General features: G+C 40.6%; 1 protein-coding gene across 1 annotated transcript in view; it reads left to right on the top strand.

The window, feature by feature from the left end:
- The window catches only part of capn5b (calpain 5b), a 47,274-nt gene that overhangs the window by 15,206 nt on the left and 11,072 nt on the right, over window positions 1-20,996 (top strand). The window contains exons 3-7 of the mRNA XM_066646461.1: window positions 12,065-12,196; window positions 16,382-16,590; window positions 16,760-16,952; window positions 18,700-18,893; window positions 20,493-20,570. Of these exons, the coding sequence (XP_066502558.1) occupies window positions 12,065-12,196; window positions 16,382-16,590; window positions 16,760-16,952; window positions 18,700-18,893; window positions 20,493-20,570 (806 nt within the window). The remainder of the gene's footprint in view (window positions 1-12,064; window positions 12,197-16,381; window positions 16,591-16,759; window positions 16,953-18,699; window positions 18,894-20,492; window positions 20,571-20,996) is intronic.

Genomic DNA, 20,996 nt, shown 5'->3' on the forward strand with positions numbered 1-20,996 from the left:
ATTTAGGGTCGCGGGGGGTCCAGAGCCTACCTGGAATCATCGGGCGCAAGGCAGGAATACACCCTGGAGGGGATGCCAGTCCTTCACAGGGCAACACACACACATTCACTCACACACTCACACCTACGGACACTTTCGAGTCGCCAATCCACCTGCAACGTGTGTTTTTGGACTGTGGGAGGAAACCGGAGCACCCGGAGGAAACCCACGCGGACACGGGGAGAACACACCAACTCCTCACAGACAGTCACCTGGAGCGGGAATCGAACCCACAACCTCCAGGCCCCTGGAGCTGTGTGACTGCGACACTACCTGCTGCACCACCGTGCCGCCCCTATATATATATATTAAATAAAACCCCTAAAAATGAAGCATATTACACCATTTTCATGATCACCATCTTATAAATAACCATCTTTAAACCATCTTAACCAATACTCACATGTACTTTTGGATACAATATAGATGCACATGCATTTGTAGCACTTTTTCCTTAATGGAACAAGGAATGCAGTGCCAAATAAATTATTCTTGCTAATCATTTGCAAACTTATATTTTGTTAAATAAACTGACATTTGTATTATAACAGTTCACGTAAAATACCATAAAATAATAAAAAGTTATTACAAAAACACTTTAAAGCCCTATTCAGACAGGATTATTTTTACCTGTGGATGTGGGGGTAAAGTAATTATTACCCGAGTATCTCAGTAGTTTTAGTCCTGTCGGAATAGAAAATGTCTGTCATTTTTCCCAAGTGTGCGCTCCCATTTCAGGGAAGATTCCTGAGGCTTTTACCTCCTGTAAAATGAGCAATAAAATGACCCCAGGTTATATTAATCCCGTCCGAATTGAAATTTGTTTAAAAATACTAGCTCTGCTGTGTATGATCCACACTGTGTGATGGCAGTGCGTGAATCGAGTAGCCCCTTCTATCTCTGTTATTTTCACCATGATTTCTTATCTAATGCGAATCCACCATAAATATTACTGACATCTTGTGGAAAAATTACATTACCCCGACTCTCCATACAAAGCTAATTCTGTCTGAACAGAGCTAAAAACATGTTTGTACTCCTAATATATTTAGTTGAAGATAAACAAAAAATGATGTATCTTGCTGTGACAGGAAACTTATCAGTAATCAATTATAACAAACATGAGCTCAGCAGTAATTGAGGTAGAAGAAAGAGGCTGCAGTATTCCTTTAAATACAGTTCTTAGCAGCATGTATTACTGAGAAAATGCACAAGAAAATGCAAGATAGATTGGGCGTTGGTGGCTGCCTGAGTGTTGAGGAGCTGATGGCCCGCGGGAAGAAGCTGTTGCAGAGCCTTGAAGTAATGGCTTGGACGCTGCAGTACCCTTTGCCAGATGGCAGCAGAGAAAAGAATTTGTGTAAGGGATGATGTTCTTCTCAGCTCTCCTACACTAAGCTCTTGAGGACAGAGGTGTTGCAATTCCCAAAACAGGCAGTGTTGCAGCTGCTTGAGATGCTCTCTACAGTTCCCCCATAGAATATGGTGAGGAAGAGAGTGAGGAGATGAAATGCCCTTAGTCTCCGCAGGAAGAAGTGCCAGGCTTTCTTGGCTATGGAGCAAGTGTTAAGAGATCAGATGAGGCTCTCCACATTGTGTGCTGATGTTGGAGATGCTGTTTCTCATCCTGACTGAGGTTCCCCAGTTAAAGTCCAGGATGCAATTGCAGAGGGAGGTGTTCAAGCCCAGCATTGTGACTTAATTTCCCTGGTTGGGTAAAAGCCAGGCGGAGGGTGGTGGAGATAGCATAGTCTGTGGACAGTTGGGATACTATGCAAGCTGCTGGGGCTCCAGCCTCCATTTGACTTTATTAAGAGTCCTCCTCATAAGCTGTTGTCAGACAGAATATCTTGTCATGTTGAAGAGCGGAGGTCTTCCTTGCCGTCATGTCATTCCTTGCTTCAAACTTTGTAGAAATCAGTCAGCGAATCTAGGAGGGAGGCATCACTGTCAAAGTCGTTTGATGATGGCTTGTAGATTGCGGCTTGTAGATGTGTCAGCAGTGTCCTGGGAGATGCCGTAGATCTTCAATGCTTTTATCTATGGGTTACCTAAACATATATTGGTGTCCTTTAAAAAACTGAACTGAAGCCACACGACTGAATGGATCATTAATGGGGTTCTATATTGGCAGTATTTTAAGAATGTTGTAGAATAAAGGGCAGATCATGTTTACGACGCTGTGGAGATGAGGCTTGTACAGACTGAATGAACAATCATGGTCTTTTACCCTCCAAATGATTACTGTGTTTATGATGACAGGGAGTTTTACGAGGAATAGATGTTTGATGAGGTTGGTGCAATTAATTTTGTTGTGCCCTTTCTGGTGTAGTTCATTTCTGCCTTCTCTATAAATCTCTCCGGCTTCTGTCTCTCCTCATCTTTGTAACTTCCTATTCTATAATATGTTTTTTGTTGTTCTTCTGTTTCCCTCTCACCAAAGCAGAAGTAATACAGTGGGAATCACAGTTGTTTATCTATATTCACTTCAATTAAACATGACATAAAAACCAAGACAATCGTTCATAATCACTGAAAAATTCATTCATTCATTCATTGTCTGTATCCAGTTCAGGGTCGCGGTGGGTCCAGAGCCTACCTGGAATCATTGAGCGCAAGGCAGGAATACACCCTGGTGGGGGCGCCAGTTCTTCACAGGACAACACACACACACACACAAACATTCACTGACACACTTACACCTACAGACATTTTTGAGTCACCAATGTGTGCTTTTGGACTGATGGAGGAAACCGGAGCACCCAGAGGAAACCCATGCGGACACAGGGAGAACACACCAACTCCTCACAGACAGTCACCCGGAGCAGGAATCGAACCCACAACCTCCAAGCCCCTGGAGCTGTGTGACTGCGACACTACCTGTGCCGCCCTGGATCATAATAGTCTGCCACAAATTTGTAGATTCAGTTTGATCTGGACATTGTAGTCTTTTGGTTCAGATGGTGGACTGAGGCTTGTTTCTTGCCTGCTATCTTGGTTCTAGCCTAACTGAAAAGTCCAAAGGTGCAGGCCAAGCCAAAAAGGTGTGAAAGCATCGGTTTCTCTCTCCCTTACACCCTCTTTCTGCTGTTGTTTTATATCAGTATAGACACTTTTGTGTTGTTTTTTGCACCTGGGTTCTTAAAATGAAATGGCCCCTCTTACATGTCCTGATTGGGCTTTTGAAATAAAGTGTATCCACAAATCGTTCTTATCACTATTAGGACCCTTCCTCAAGTTCACCCCCCCTCCATTGTTTGTCTTTGTCATTTCCTTTTTTCATCCATTGAGCATCACAGGCTTTTTCATTGGTGCTCTTCACCCTCCTCTGTTCTGTCTGAGGAGAAGATGAAAGAGGCTCAGGGTATAAGATGAGAGCACTTTCTCCTGCAACCCAGCAGTACTGTGCCCTGCTGCGGCAGCTGCTGGCTGGAGGCCTCTGAAGTCAAAACTAAATGGCATTTTGATTGGCCTGGCAGTCTAGCTGGGCTCTCAGTATTGGCCTAGCAACAACCCCAGAAACCCATTAGTTCATCATCTAATAGAAATCAGAAAAGCCTCTGGAGTGGAGTGGTTTTGTTTGGGTTTGTGTGTCTGTCTGGGATTGAGTATATAGATCGAGATCAAGACAGAGAGGGCAGTTTTTCACTAGGAATAAGAAGTGCATTTCTGTGCACACCTTTCATTCACTCATTCATCCATTCATTGGGTTGTTCACTCATCCATCCAAACATCATCTGTAACTACATGATTCTGTTCAGGGTTGTGGTGGGTCCAGAGGCTGTTTGAAATCACTGGGTACCAGGCAGCAAAAACTGATGGGGCATCTTACACTCACCCATTCACTTACACACTCACACATGAACAATTTTGCATAACCAATTCACATATTAATGTGTTTTTGAAGTGTTGAAGGAAAGTGGAGCACCAGGAGGAGACCCACTCAAAACCTTTCTAGACAGTGACCCAACGTGGGGTTGACCCTAGGACCAGGAGTTGTACCCTTTTCTCCTACATGCACACCATTATGATGATAATTATGGGATTTTGGTGGTTACCTGATTATTCAAATAGTCATGTGGACAATACACTGTGAGTTCTCATATCAGTTTAAAGCAGTTATCTGATAAAAAAAACAGATTCAGTAAAGACCTGTATTTAAAGGAACACTAGGTAAGATTTGTGTTTTTTGCTCCTGGGGCTTTTGACAATTCATTTTGACAGAACTGTACTGAAATTAGTGGGGAGGGGGTGGCCTCCTACCATACTCCAAAAGTTACATAGTGCCGTTTCTGCAGTGTGGAGCCTGCAGTACCAATAACGGGCTCTGTTCTCCCTGTTACAATTCAGTGTAACATCACAATCATTTTGAAGCTATAGTTTTATGGTAAACAAATTACGTATTTTAAAGTAAACTTTAAAGTTTAGTATCCAGGATTCTTAACGCATGTGTGTCCATTAATGTGGTATCTTTCATTTTTTATATTGCTGAAATATTACAAAATTGTTGAAGAAAACAATTCCTTTTTTTATGTCAACAGATAATGTTGTGGATGTAAATCCACTCAGTAAAATCTGCTTTCAGATGTTTACGAGAAGGTGTACACTCAGTGAATCCAGTGCCCATATATGAATGTGATAAAACTGTAAAAGCAGAAGAGCCACTAACTGGGAGTGTAAATGCAGAATGTGGTCAGACTTTCAACAAGGACAGCTCATTCTGTATGAGTAGAGAGATATTGTAGTAGGTTTGCAGTGCACAGGCCCCCAATTACAAAGTCAAATGAACATTTGTGAGTTTAGTGGACACAGAAAAGAAGACATATTTGCAAATCAAAGAAGCTGCTTGTGTTGCCACAACAATAGACTGGCCGTCCAAAAAACCAAGACCACAATATGATGGAATGGTGGTTACTTGGATCATGAGAAAGCACTTCTAAGATTGAACACTGGATAATAAGAAAAAGTATCCCTGCCAATTTCTTTTAAAAACTGAAAGAAAAATTGATCAAGATTCACTCAATAATAAAAGCAAAGCATCAACATATTAAATACTCAAAAAATGTTGCATTTAGTTGTTGAGGCACGTGTGATTCTGTTAATTCTATGTACGATTACAGTGGCATCAGTTTTTTGGTGAGATATGTTTAGTGGATTGTAAATAGTAAGTTTTTGAAGTTGATGTTGGAAGCAGACAAAATTGAACAAATGTTAAGAGGCTGAGAAACTTTGACAAAGCAAAATTGTGATGGCATTAATATTTTGATGAGAGACTTTCCAAATTCGCAGGCCTTGTGGGGTGTTCCTGGGGTGCAGTGGTTAGTACCTACTAAAAAAATGTTTTCCAAAAAGGACAAGATCATAGTCCAAGGTCATAGTCCAAGGCTCGCTGATACGCGTGGAGACTGAAGGCTAGATGGTCTGGTCCAAACATGCAGAACAGCTTTTTAGGTACAAACCACTGGATACTCTGAACACAGAGGCTCTGAACAAAATCATCACAAGTAGTTTTAATTTTGGTGACCAGTATGTGTGTGTGTGTGTGTGTGTATATATGGCTTTTTAAAAGAGAGAGCCTATAACCACACACACACACACACACACACACACACACACACACACGTTTAGACATCCAAACCCCCATATATCTCTCTGGCCCCAGGGGATGTTTGTCCCCTGAATGCCATTTTAAGCTGTGATTAAAAATGTGTGTTCACAGAGGTGGCGGTTCAGCTGAGCTAGTACACGACTGACCTTGAGTCAAAAGTTCCCCTGCCTATGTCACACATATATCCACTTACACACACACACACACACACACACATCTTACTATACATTTTGAGACATAAACCCACCACACCACCGAAACTACCGCAAGTTTAAAGTAAATTCATACTGTGAGATCTTATATGATCTACATATCCAGTTTTCTCCCCAATTTATTAACTGACTTAATTACACAGTGCCCAGAAGTGTTTGCAAAGACGTGCTTACTGGAGCTCCATCCACATGGAGGGGAGCCCTTACTGATCCATTGTGTTGTGTTAGCTAGTGACAATAAAGACTGGACAATGGAGATTTTCATTTATATGAAGTTGTAAAAGTATATATACTTGAACCCACAACCCCCGGACAACATTACTTGTTGGGGCACTAAGCCGCCACATAATTTAAAAATGTAATAATTGTGGACATTTACTTTTTGTAATCACACACATCTGCAGTCGATTGTGGAGTCATTAATTTACCTGTAGAGTTAGTCTTCTTCATATGAACAAGTTTTGTTCGGAGGGTTTGTTGGCAAGAGGATAGAGCAGGACTATCAGCAACAGGACACGGAGATAAAGATATAACACCTGATGTCGATGGCATTGGTTGCAGTTCACCCATCCTCTTGAAGAACTGATCTATGTTGTATTTTATTATGTATGAGATGATGTGAACAGTGCATTTATTAAAAAATATATAAATAAAATGATGGAAGTTTGCACGTTGAAGTTTTCTATGTAGAGGACTTACCGTATACACGTTGCCTGGCCTAATAGCCAAAAGGTATTGGCTCTTACTATGTCATGCATTGGCATAGTTTAGTTCATTTTATGCAACATAATTTTCATCTATATTTCCAGTAAAATACATTTTGGCTGAGATTCTGTAATTACAGCAGGAGAGCCAAACCACTTGTAAAAAGTCTTCTCCAGCACATTGCAAATACTTTGAAAGATCTAGAAATATAGTGGCAAATTCATGTGCAATTTCCTCTTATTTCCAGAACTGCTCTTTCACAGTTTGAGCTAAATGAATCTTTCCCTTTTTGTTCTGAAATATGCCTGTGCCATTTGGGTGGGAAGATCCACTGATGGGGAAAACCTGGTCATTCCGTACATTCAGGTACTCAGCTGATTACATTTTATTGCCACATAACATTGCTGAGCCTAGACTTGGCCAGCTGAAGCAAACCCGAACATAACACTGTCTCCAGAGACTTGTACAGTGGGCATCATGCGTGATGGGTGCATTGCTTCATGTGCTTTATTTTGTAACCAAGCACCATCACCCAGTAACAGGGTAAACCTGGTTTTATCAGGCCACATTCATTTTTTCTGATTATCCTCACTGACAATTGGTTTTCTCGTGGTCACAGAGCTGTTTAGTGCCAGTCCTGTGTGTTCTCATTGCATTCTGTATGTAGAAAAGCTTACATTGTTAAACATATCTATGAATACAAATCTGGAATTCATATGATTTTTAAGTGATCTGTGAGAAGTCATTAAGCATTTTTTCTGACACATTCCTTCCATAAAATTCATAGTTCACCATTGTCTATCCAGGGTTTATCAACTGGACATTTCTAATACCAATTCTAAGACTTTGCTCAATGCAGGACAATCATTTGACCCTTCTAAAACACTGCGATATATTTTCTATGGCCATGGGATATTTGCTTTCAATATACTGAGACTTGAAAGATATTTTGCCAGCTGAAGCATTAATTGCTGCATTAATCATCCAATCACAGGCTCTTATTTGCTTTTTTAAATCCAAAGGGCAGAGTGTGTTGCTAACCTTGACTTTATGATTTTTTTGGTTGTTAAAAATGAGAATTCTCTGCACCTGTGGCATGCACATGTTTCTAAATCTAAAACACTGGTCAAAATGGATACAGAAGGAAGAATTGCATTGTGTGCTTTTAGTTGAGCAGAAAGGATAATTGAGGTTTGTGTTGTCTTGCAGATGGTGTCGTCATAATGGGAGTGGTGGGCTGCAATTAATGGTGTGGCTATGTGGAGATTTTTGCATTGCTCTTCTTTTTTTCATTCTCTTAGTCTCTCTTTTCTCTCTCTTTCCCACTCTTTCTTTCCTCAAACTGTATCTGAAATACAAGTGCATTATTGATCGCTAATTCAATGCGAAAGCACTTGAACTGCTCTGATTTGTTTTTATTACATTGCGGCTGACTTAGCAATCAGATACGAGAAAGGATTGATGAAGCTGTGGAAAATCTCAATTTCATACATTATGAGTGTAATGATACACACATTATTTGGTTCAAGTTGTGATTTAGTATTCATTGATTCATTCAAATTCTTTAACCACTTCATCCTGTTCAGGCTGGCGGTGAATACAGAGCTCACTCAGGATCACTATGCTCAAGGCAGGATCGCACCCTGGACATCACAGGACACTCAGACACACACACACACACACACACACACACACACACACACACACACACACACACACACACACATTAATCATTTCACAGATATGGATTTACTTCCAAAATGCAAAGTGTCATCAATGCACCTTAAAGTAGCTGAATTCACTACATATAAGGGGTGTTTACAAGCATTAGGACGTATTATAGTGCGTATTAGACCCAGTCAACAAGGGTTTATCTGAAGTCTGACCAGTGAATGAACTGGACAGGTGTTTCTGAAGTACTTGACGTTTTGTTGCTTGCAGCCAGCACTGAATCATTGCAGAGAAGATTTTATTTATACTCTTGTCCCCCGTGAACATTCACTCAACCTCCCTGCACACACACAAGAAGAGAGTGATGCTATCTTGTCCAGACAAGAGTCGGCTAAAGAGAAAATGTCTCCCACAGTGTGAACACGCAACTCTGAGAATGTTGATAGCTTTCAGATTCCTGCTGTATTGGGATTTTGAGTGGCTGGAAATAAGAGTGGATGTGTTTTTTTTTTGTGCGGGTGTATACATCCATGTGTTCGAGACACCGGTAGACTTCATCTTCCCGCTCTGCAGGAGTGTTATAAAGTACATTCTGTCTCTGATATGAAATGTTGAGGACAGACAGCAAACCACTTGTGAGCTGTTGGAAGCAGCTCATGTCCCAGAGTGGACTGGAAGGTGTTTGATTTGATTTTTTTTTTGATTTTTTTAGGTTGTATTCTCTTTTTGGGCTTTACAAGTCCCACCTGTTAACTAGGACTGGTTGCAAAAGCTCAGAGGAGATCCCTAAATGTACAGTCTTTGTTAGCTTAACTAACTGAGGCTCCCACACAGAGGGAGCGAGCAAATTGTATCTGTTGGAGAACTGGACTGGGGCTTCATTGGAAATCAAAACTCATAGTCTCCTGACAATAGGCCCCACACAGAGGTTAGCAGTTTAAAAAGTGTGTGTGTGTTTTGCTTGAGTGTATGTGCATGGCAGTCCTGGGGTAGTTACAACTAAAAATAAATATATAAATAGCAATATAAAATACAATGTACTGTTTTTTCCTTACATTGTAATAAATGGTTACCTCACTCCTCATGTATATATGAGTTATTCATTCATGGGTGATCTAAAAATAATAAGGACATTTTTTTTTATTGCTGTTTCCAGCCTGCAGCAAAAGCGCATTTTTGTAGAAACTAAGAACACCTTTCAATGCTATCATAGGTTATAGCATTATATACATATCTTCATTCATTCATTCATTCATTGTCTTATCCAGTTCAGGGTCGCGGTGGGTCCAGAGCCTTCCTGGAATCATTTGGTGGAAGTGAGGAACACACCCTGGAGGGGGCACCAGTCCTTCAGAGGGCGACACACACACACACACACACCTATGGACCCTTTTGAGTCATCAAGGCAGAAAACCGGTGCAACTGGAGGAAACCCACCCGAACACAGGCAGAACACACTAAACTCCTAAGTCACGCGGAGCAGGACATGAGCCCACAACCTCCAGGTTCCTGGAGCTGGGTGACAGTGACACTACCTGCTGCGCCACGGTGCCCCCCTAAATATATGAGTTAGCAATGTCCAAATTAAAGGATGAAGAAGACTGAGTAACAAATTCAACAAAATAATGACGCATCATTAAACTGATGCGAGGCACAGTAACACCAGCATGTTCCTAAAGGCAAATGAGTATGTGAGAAATGGTGCCCTGTTTGGTACGCTACCCGTGAGTGAATGAGTATGTAAGCGAGCTTGTAAATATGTATTAATGTGAAGGATGTCCTTCACATCCCAGCAACAAAAATTTGAGCATAAGCTAAACCTAAGTGAAATACAGCACTTTGTTTTAAATAAGTTGCAAAAAGTCAAAAAAGCTTTGGAGGGACATGCCTTAAAATGTATTGGTGTGAATATACAGGGGTTGGACAATGAAACTGAAACACCTGTCATTTTAGTGTGGGAGGTTTCATGGCTAAATTGGACCAGTCTGGTGGCCAATCTTCATTAACTGCACATTGCACCAGTAAAACCATGTGCATCCAATGGTTCAAACATTGTGTCCTGAAGGCGGTGCCGTGTACCTGGACGGCAATGCACCAATACACACAGCAAGACTGGTGAAAGATTGGTTTGATGAACATGAAAAGGGAAGTTGAACATCTCCCATGGCCTGCACAGTCACCAGATCTAAATATTATTGAGCCACTTTGGGGTGTTTTGGAGGAGCGAGTCAGGAAACGTTTTCCTCCACCAGCATCACGTAGCGACCTGGCCACTATCCTGCAAGAAGAATGGCTTAAAATCCATCTGACCACTGTGCAGGACTTGTATATGTCATTCCCAAGACGAACTGACACTGTATTGGCCACAAAAGGAGGCGCTTCACCATACTAATAAATTATTTTCATTGTCCAACCCCTGCATGTCTAGCTTTTTTTGCAGAATAGTTTCTAAATATGGCGTGTATGGGATGATATCTTTTTAAACCTTTTATAAGGTTCAAACTCATATTTTATGAAGCTCAGTGTGGTGTACATATTTAAACACAGTGAGACTGGCTGGTGGATTCCGAGGGGAGAAAAGGCCCATAAGGCAGCATCTTAGATTCACTGTAAATGCTTAATCTTTCTCCTACACTCATTTGCAGAGACTCCTGAGGGAGAGTGGTGAGAGTAAATGAGCTGTAGTCTGAGTCCCCACACAAGTGTGTAGCACTCTGACTGTGCTGGGCTCAGGTCTGCTGTCCTGTCAGATCCTTTAACATCTGTGTTCCTCTTGTTTTGGCTCGAGAACGTCTGTGGTCAGTGCAGAGGTATAATGTCCACATGTAGAAGTGACGAGTGACCACTGACATATCGAGGATGATTGGGACACTCTGCCTCGTCCAGTTTTCAGTCCTGATGAAATTAATTAAGAGACCTGTGCTTGTCTCAGGCTGAAATGCTCTGAAAGGCCTCAGCTGTCTCCTTCATTCTCTGGGTGTTTTTTTTTATAATGGTTGTATGACATGTCCCAACCTCTCTTAATAATTGAATTTAGCTACTTTTTAAGGTGCACTTATCACAGTTACAGATGGTCTATTCTGCACACACAGCTAGTATAATTTCCATAAATACATTAACTGATTTGGAGCTCTCAGAAGCAGCTATACAGGTTCACTATTCCCAATACCAAGTGTGGGCTAGAGGAGTAATGAGCCCCCAGGATTTGACTACGGAACATCATCCACTTCCTTTTAGAAAGATCCAGAACAATTTTCCTTACAAATATATCATCATTAGTTTAATTTAATGGAATTCACTTTTGCAGACTTTGTTAAATGTTTACAAAAATCATTGTGTTTGTGATGGTTTGTGACCTGGTATGTAGTGTATATTGTGATGTCAGATTTTAAAAGTGTCTTAAAAGAACACTAGGTAATATTTGGTATTTTTGCTCCTGCCACTTGTAGTGCACTTTGAGCATTTTTTAAACATTCCTTGTCTTCCTTTTATAGTCAGGAACGGACATGTGGCTAGGGTTTGCCTACAGAAGTATAAGGAGGGACATGTACAATCACAGTCAAGCTTAAGCCTGTAAATGTCTAATGAATTTGGGTGTGGACTAGTGTCTAGCTGCTATCTATATTTTATTTGTTCTCCTCCACTTCTCTCTGGGAGAAATGTGTTATGGTCTGTATCTTAGATGGCCATTTAATTTTCCTTTCCTTCCTTTGTTGTCTTTTTTATATTTCATGAGAACTTTTCTTTACTCGTACTTGAAAAAATTCTCTTTCATCATACTCTGTTATTGTAATATAACTCTATCATCCGGTTTCTGTTTCTCTGTCAGGAGCTGTGTGATGACCCTCACTTGTTTGTGGATGGGATCAGTGCCCATGACCTGCACCAAGGACAGCTGGGTAATTGCTGGTTTGTGGCGGCATGCTCCAGTCTGGCCTCACGTGAATCTCTCTGGCAGAAGGTAAGCTTGTGTTTCCTCTTGTGTTTTAGTTCTAATGCTGTTCTGTTAATATTAGTATTTTGTGTGAGCAACTATGCATTTAGCTGGACAACCCTACTTTTGTATTTTTTTCAGAACTGCATGTACCTTTGAAGGCTTCAAGATCAGCTTAAAATGTAACATCAAACTTCTGCTTTTTTAACTAAGTTTAGTCAAAAAATCTCTTAGCTTCTTTAAAGGGCCTTAGATGTAACTCTATTTACAACTCGCTTACAGTGGGGGCTAAAATGCGCAATGAAATGGGGTGCACAGAAGCAGCTGTACTTAAGTCTAAGGTCAACCATGTCATGCCAAGCATCAGAATAAATCCCTTTACAGTGTAATTTCTGATCCACAACAAATGATCCAACATCGGTTTCAGATCTCAGTATTGTTCTGGTGGCGACATGGCATTAAATGCTCATAGAAATGTTCCAAAATCTAATTAAAATATTTACCAGAGGGTAAGTGCAGCTAGAGGGGGTGGGTGGAGGGGCAAACTCCTTATCAATGCCTTCATGTTCAGAAGAAATAATGGATGAGCAGGTGTCCCCAAACTTTGTAATGAGTGTAATGAGTTATACCCTCTTACATATAGTAAGAATTACAATTTATACACTGAGAGGTAAAATCATATTCTGAGAGTAGTCTGTCCTCTTTTCGTTTACTGAGAGTCACTGAGAGTCCTGTTTGATACTCATAGGCATCTGTGCACTCTACTGCAGTAGGAGATGATCCTGAGTGTTTTTCCTCCTAGCTGATAATCAGTCATAGAGCTCTGGAGCCCCCAGCTCTTCATCCCTACCCCACACTTGGGCAATGAGAACCTTTCCTGGACATACCATCTCTCAGGGTTTCCCTCTGCTGTTGCTGCTGCTCCCCCTGCAGTTTGGCCATGACAGGGTCAGGCATTGATGAATGGGGACAATGTGACACTGTCCATGGCCCCATGTCTCTGCTCTATTGCTGTTCTTACACACACACACACACACACACACACACACACACACACACACATACACACACACAAACGCATAGTCCTGTCCCTGTGGCTTCTGGGGACATTACATAGACTTCCAAAGATGTGGTGGAGACTTACCCTAACCTTCATCATAAATACTACTCGCCTCACCCTTTATCTAACCCTAATACTAACACATGCCCATAGCTTATGAAGAAAAGTCCCCATAATGTCAGTGAGTTAACATTTTGGTCCCCAAAATGTGATTTATATCTGACACACACACACACACACAGGATCCCATGTCAATTAACAGTTTAGGAGTTTCATCTATTTTTACATAGTCCCTCCATTTTCACTGGCTCAAAAGTATTTGGGTAAATTTTAAAACTGATCATAAATATAAGGAATTATTTTGAATAATTATCAGTAGCTGCCTGAAAATGGGAGCCCAAAGACATTACCAAATGTTGGGTTGGGTCATTATCCCTCTGTACAATAATATTTTAGAAATTTGTTTCAAATCCATAGTGGTGGTCTACACAGATAAATTATGAAAAATGATGTTAATGTCCAAATACTTTTGGACCCTAATCTGCATTAATCATCACAACCAACCTGAGCAAGCAACCAGTGCACAGATGTCACCTGCATGGTTGGTAAACTAAAGTAGATCTGATTTTTCAGGAATGTCTTAAAATAGTATAATAAAATATACACTAGGTGTCTTTGTTTTAAACGTCTAGAACTAAACTACTAAACTCAAACTGAGACCTGACTCGCCAACCGCACATGTGATTTATTAAATGTATATATTTTATTCCATTACATTGGGGGAAGACATTCCAGGACGTGAAAAAAGTCATGCTGGGAGAAATCTATTCAGTAGAACTTGATTTCATGAGCTGTAGGAGGCAAGTGAGTGAGGTGAATTTGTAATGAGGCACCTCAATTATGAAGCACCTAAAGCTATGAGTACTATTCTGAACTCTTGTTGAGAGTCTTTAGCCTACTATATGTGAATGAGTCAATGAGTTATAAGACTTATAAATTTACTCTTTCTGGCATTTCTTGAAGACATTCTTGTGGCAACCACTACAGTTTAGACATGCAAACTACGCTAATCTTTTGTGTTCTGGCCCAGGTTACCTCTGACCACAGCAGAAGTCAGTTTCTTACCTGCCCATCAAATGAGACTATTGTTTATTTCCATTTCCATGGTCGGAATTATACAGAATAATTATAGATCTGAATATGTATTCTGTTTAGTTAGAAAAATGTTTTTGTCTGTTCCACTAGTGTCCAGATTTGTGTCATACACCTGAAGCACCAGTGTCATCTGTAACACATTCTGCTCACATATTGTGGAACAAATTTTGGCACAGTGAAGGTTCCTGTCTTGTTGACTTGTTTCTCAAGGCCACTGCAATGCTGTAAAATTGGGAGTTATAAGGCAGAGTACCTCTTGGAGTGTGGACTGGCATCCTTTGTTGTGATCATGTTGCGTGTACTTTTTGCATATCTTAATATGGATAGCTGGCGGTTGTGGGTTCGAGTCCCTCTCCGGGTGACTGTCTGTGAGGGGTGTGTTGTCTGCGTGGGTTTCCTCCCACAGTCCAAAAAAAAAAAAACACGTTGGTAGGTGGATTGGTGACTCAAAAGTGTCCGTAGGTGTGAATGTGTATGAATGTGTGAGTGTGTGTGTGTTGCCCTGTGAATGACTGGCGCCCCCTCCAGGGTGTATTCCTGCCTTGCGCCCAGTGATTCCAGGTAGGCTCTGAACTCACCGTGACCTTGAACTAGATAAGTGGTTACAGATAATGAATGAATGAATGAATGAATGAATATGGATAGCCTTGAAATGTATAGTGTATCATGTGTAGGAGGAGGACTCGAGCATGGCATAACACTGTAGCTTTAGACACAGAGAGGAAAAAAAAACATAGTCATATCAGGGCATGTACTTGAGCAGAGGTAATAGACCTGCTGTTCTCAGAACAATTACTTCAGAACTGTGCTTGAAATCCCATCTCTGGGCTGTCTCATAGGAGCTCCATTGTGATGAAAGAGACTCAGTTCTCCTCCACGGCTCCTAAATCACTCTGATGCCTCTCCAGCAGGAGTTGTTATCATTCTGCAAATTGCTGCCCATCCTGCTGGGACAAGGGTTTCTGTGTTGCTGGCCTAGGCCCTCACAGCAGCTCATGCTATATGCCAAAGTGGTCATCAGAGCAGTATTAAACTGGAAACCTTGATTGGCAAGGCTCCTCCCCACAGGAAGGCACTCTTTAGCACTTGCCTGTGTGAAACTCTGAAAGCCAAATCACATGACAGGCTGTGATTAAGCTGCAAATGCTAATGTAGTGCCTAACATCTTCCAGTTCCATTTTCGGAAAGGATCTTGGAAGACAATAATTTGGGATATGAGAACTGTAAATATACATTAGGTAATCCATGATGGTAAACGATCATGCTTTTTTTTTTATTTAGGATGCGAGCTCTCAGGCTGACAGGGCTTTTGTAGGGTGCAATTATAAACTGTGTCATGAAACATAATTCTGATTTTTTCATTGCTGTCTCCAGCCTGCAGCATAAACAACTAAGAACACCTTTCAATGCTATCATTAGGTTACAGCATTATATACATATCTTCATTCATTTATTCATTCATCATCTGTAACTGCTAATCCAGTTCAGGGTCGCGGTGGGTCCAGAGCCTACCTGGAATAATTGGGCACAAGGCAGGAACACACCCTGGAGGGGGCACCAGACCTTCACAGGGCGACACACACTCACACAGCACCAGTCCCTGATTTAAATAAATAGGTTATTTACTTATATTTTTTTAAATATATATTTTCCAGAAAATATTAGCACTTTATATTATTTAAATATCGTGAACTTACTTGTCAGGGCTCAAAAGTTTTCAGTTACACTGCTCTGTTATCTAGGCCTGTTCCTTATGGTTGCTTAAAGCTATTGCTGTGCTCATGAAATAATCCTACTCTAGCTAGCATAGTGCTTTGCAGATATGTTTTTATTTTGATTCTTATTAATAATGAATTATTATAAGGGCTTTGTTAGGCACTCTGTTTGGATCCATATATGTCAAGGGGAAATCCCCTTAAATGTGTTTAAATCCCTGTAACACAAGGCCTCAGATGACTTCCCTTATTTGTCTTATCTTCCTTCCCTTCTCACTGCAGGTTATCCCAGATTGGAGGGAGCAGGAATGGGATACAGAGAAACCTGACTCCTATGCAGGAATCTTTCACTTCCGCTTCTGGCGCTTTGGAGAGTGGGTGGACGTGGTAATTGATGACCGCTTGCCCACTGTAGACAACCAGCTAGTGTACTGCCATTCAAATGACAGCAATGAGTTCTGGAGTGCCCTGGTGGAAAAGGCGTACGCCAAGTAAGTCCTTCAGTTATAAAATGATGAAATCAAGAGAGTTTTGTTATTTATTTATTTAGGAAAGCTGGCCCACTGCCATGCTGTTACACAGCGATATGGAATTAGTAATTCGTGTGAGAAAAGAGAACTGTAGTTTATCAAAATGGATAAACTATCTTTAACTCCACAGAGTGTATGGCTGTTACGAAGCCTTGGATGGTGGCAACACGGCTGATGCTTTAGTGGACTTCACTGGTGGGGTTTCGGAGCCCATGGACCTGCTGGAGGGACAGTTTGCTCAAGATGAGGTGGCCAGGAACCAGCTGTTCGAGAGAGTCCTTAAGGTCCACAACAGGGATGGCCTCATCAGCTGTTCCATCAGGGTATGGGACACTGAGACACTACTTAATTTACAGTAATCATATATAATTGCAGAACCATTCGGTATAAGAACATTGGCGGGATTGGCGGGTGCTGTTATATCTGGTAACAGCTACAGCTTAAAATGTCTGAACATGAAAATTTAGTAAATTTGGTATTTAGTATGACCCTGATCAGGATGAAGCGGTTAGAAAATATGAATGAATGACACATTTATTTGTTTTCTATACCTTCTCACCTTCTTTTAGACCTTCATTTTCTTGTAAATGAAGGCACTCAGACTTGGAGCAGTGTCCGACTGGCTGTAATGTTTGTGGGCAAATAAATAAATAACAGAATGTTTATGCACAGTTAATCAATTTGAACATGACAAACCAATATTTCTGTGATTAAACAGAAATATAAATTCCAAATTCCTGAGGGTCTCAGTAAACCCAATTTTGTATTATCATTTTCAGAGATCCATTTGTGCATATGCCCAGCCAGATAAAGTCCCAGAACATCCGAGCAAGTAGAAGAATGAAACTAATCAAGAATACTGTGCAAACCTATCCTAATCAAGTCTTATCACAACTTCAAGGCTGGGGTTGGCTTATTGCATTTTTGTCTAGGAAATCCAGTTTGCATTTTGTTTGAAGAATGCTGTATAAGGAATGAAAGAAAGACCTTTTAACATCCTCAGCAATGCCTCTTCCACACTCAGCCTAATTGCTTTTTTTTAATCTTATTCCTCCCTTTGCTCTGAACACACAAAGCCAATCTGTGAACGTTTGTGTTGACAAATGATGGCTGTCACAGAGAGTTTAGAAGGCTTGTCTTATAGTGAGCACTTCATTTTCCCCCCGAGATACACTAAGGTGTGTGATCACTGAAATGTGCGGCTCACAGTTGTGAGATTTGAACCAGGCAGCTGTTTCCAATATTGACTTCTCACATGTTCTCCTTTACAGTGTTGGTGTTTCCAGTGTCAGTTACACATTAAAATTGAACAACACTATTTTTCACACTGCTTGCCATCTTCACAGATGATGTATTTTAGTCTGTACTAAGATCATGAGAATTCTACAAGGTTTAGATGAAACATATTGAACAGCAGAGTGAGTGATCTTGCCATAAAATTCAGCAAATAAACAGTAATTCTTCATCAATCTTTTCAGCCAGGACATTAAAATACCCCTTTGTTCTACATTCATTCATCATTTACATTTTATCAGCTCCATATACCATATTGGAGTACTTTGCATTTCTACAATTACAGCCTGGTGGTTGTGTGTTGTGATGGTATGAGTGGATCAGACATAGCACTGCTGCTGGAGTGTGACTGCTCAGCTGTAAAGTGTTCTGCAACAAAAACTATCCAGCCTACATCATCCTGGGGGCAGTGTCCTATGACCAGGATGAAGAGGATGTGCGCTGTTGTGGTGTGTTAGTGTATGTTGCATAGAGTGTATCTGCCTAAAAATCAACAATAAATGCAGGAACTTGTAGGTCAATTTAATGTTATGGCCAAATGTAAAATGTGCAGAATTTAACTGAACAAATTGTGATGTAATGAGTACCCAAATTTTGCACCTGTAAAACAGTGCCCTCATTATGTTATGTACAGATACTCCAACTTTTAGTATTGCAGTAGTGAATATCTTATAGTCATCATTTATATAGTAGTCTTATAATTAGAAACTGTTTCTGCCAAGTCCCAACTCAGTTAATCACTGCTTGTTTAAATAACTGTTACTTTCTTTCACCCAGGCTACCACAGTGGAGGACATGGAGGCTCGGTTGGACTGTGGTCTGGTGAAAGGCCATGCCTATGCAGTGACAGATGTGCGGAAGGTGCGCCTAGGCCATGGCCTGCTGGCCTTCTTTAAATCTGAGAAACTGCACATGATCCGCATGAGGAATCCTTGGGGCGAGAAGGAATGGAGTGGGCCCTGGAGTGACAGGTCAGTGACCTGCATTAGACACTACACTCTTATAAATATACTTGTACTCTCTTACAGAAAACAAAGCTATCTTTACACTATATGGAGACACTTAAACAATTATTATTATTATTATTATTATTATTTTATTTTTTATTTTTTTGAGAACATGGCTGTTTGCCTTCTACATCTCTAGCTAGCACAAACGTCTACAGATGAGGAAGATCCTCATCTGGAGGAACTGTTTAAACCTAAATGTTGAAAAGGGGGCGTTTGAAATGCTTTTTACTACTAGCCTACTTATGCAGACGCACAGATGGTTAACTGATGCGAGGAAGCTGAAATCTGTCATTATTAGCCTCTACATCAGCGGCTATGCTTGCCATCAGGATTTCTTTATCTGAGTGGTGTAGATTTTATGTGGTTGTACTGTACAGCACATGCCCATTATTGCAGCGAAAGGACATTGATAAACAAAAAAAGAGGCTAGGCAAAGCTGTCATAGAGATAATTGTGAATGTAATATGCTAGTAAAATGCTAATATGCTGCAAAATGCTAGTACTGGACAAGGATATAACCAATGGTTGTTGTGGGAACCAAAAGTTATTTTTGGAGATGGCATCCACCATCTACCCTTTTTCCACTTTTTCCTGACTGCAGTGCAAATCATAACGGCTCTACAGCAGTAAGTTCAGTCATTATCTTAGGATTTTGCATTTACAATTGGACTAAACTTAAGCCTCTTCTGTTTGGAGTAAGTGAAATCCACCAGTCTACAGCTCCGCATTTCAATTAATAAATATTGTCATTTTGCTCTGGGTCAAGGCAGGAATTAAAAACCAGCTGAGAAAGAGCAAGCTCAGAAAATACTTTTGAGTATTGAGCAAGTGTGCAGAGCTGGAGCTAGCATTAGCTGGGTTTTGTTCTTCTTTCTTAACCGACTAGAACCTCTGTCATCGTATACTCTGTCATTAATTTCTTATTTATTCTTATCAGAGACACAGAGATTTTGCTACTAAGCAGTGTAATAGTGAATATCCACAGAGACTAGAGAGACATCTCCATCCTTGAGACATTTTCTGTCTAAATAACACATAGCTGATGCATCTATTCTTATCGCTCGCTTGCGTGAAATTGAGATATCAAGCCAGGCAGGTGGGTATAAAATGAAGAGTTTGTGAGGGGGAAAGTAAGAGAGTTCAGGTTCTTTACACATCCATATTGTCCCTTCTACGTAACGGTCTGCTTGTTTTATGAAAACCTAAATTTCCTCCTCAACAGTGAGGTGTGAAATTGAAATGTAATTATAAATTTAAAAAATCTTGTCCTTTTTTTCCTCAGTGTTCAACCTTGTTTTTAAGCTCAGCAACAGCACAGATGTGGGGTATATATTAGCCCCTGAATAATTTAGCCACCCCAGCCAGACGGATCTTATTGAGGCAAAGGCAATCTTTTTTCATATTTCTTGCCAATGAAATATTAATTAAGGGTTTGATGAGTGCTGTATTGAAGATCACTGCACTCCAGAAATCTCAGAGACGCAGAAGTTGCATGTAAGTGTGTTCTATCCTGAGTCAGACAAGCTGTGTGTAAAATGATGACTATGGTTTTTGTTGCAGTTCCGAGGAATGGAAGAAGGTCAGCAAGAGTGAGAGAGAGAAACTGGGCGTCACAGTTCAGGATGATGGAGAGTTTTGGTGAGGGCTTTTATTTATTTATTTATTTTAACCTATCGTGTTCTTTTTTTTTTTTTTTTTTTTTTTTCTTTTGCTCTGTTAAAACTGCTTTTGTTTTATATTCAAGCACAGCCCCAAAAAGTATTTTCTAAGTGCGTGCATCTTCCCAGACTGCATTCTGTTAGCTAAATGGATGCGGATTTTATCAGAGGCCAAGCTAAGTTTGAGATCAACTTCAAGCAGCATTTTACATCAGAAGGTGTAGAGTGTTTAAAAGAAAAAAAGAGAAGCTTTCATTGTCGTTACACAGAAGTGGCTCCATATTTAACCTATTTGTAAGGGGTGAACAAAGACAGACAGACACACAGACAGATGCACACACACACACACACACACACACACACACACACACACACACACACACACACACAGAGAGAGAGAGAGAGA

Source organism: Hoplias malabaricus, chromosome 15 (assembly GCF_029633855.1).
Source record: "Hoplias malabaricus isolate fHopMal1 chromosome 15, fHopMal1.hap1, whole genome shotgun sequence".
NCBI classification, from domain to species: Eukaryota; Metazoa; Chordata; class Actinopteri; order Characiformes; family Erythrinidae; genus Hoplias; species Hoplias malabaricus.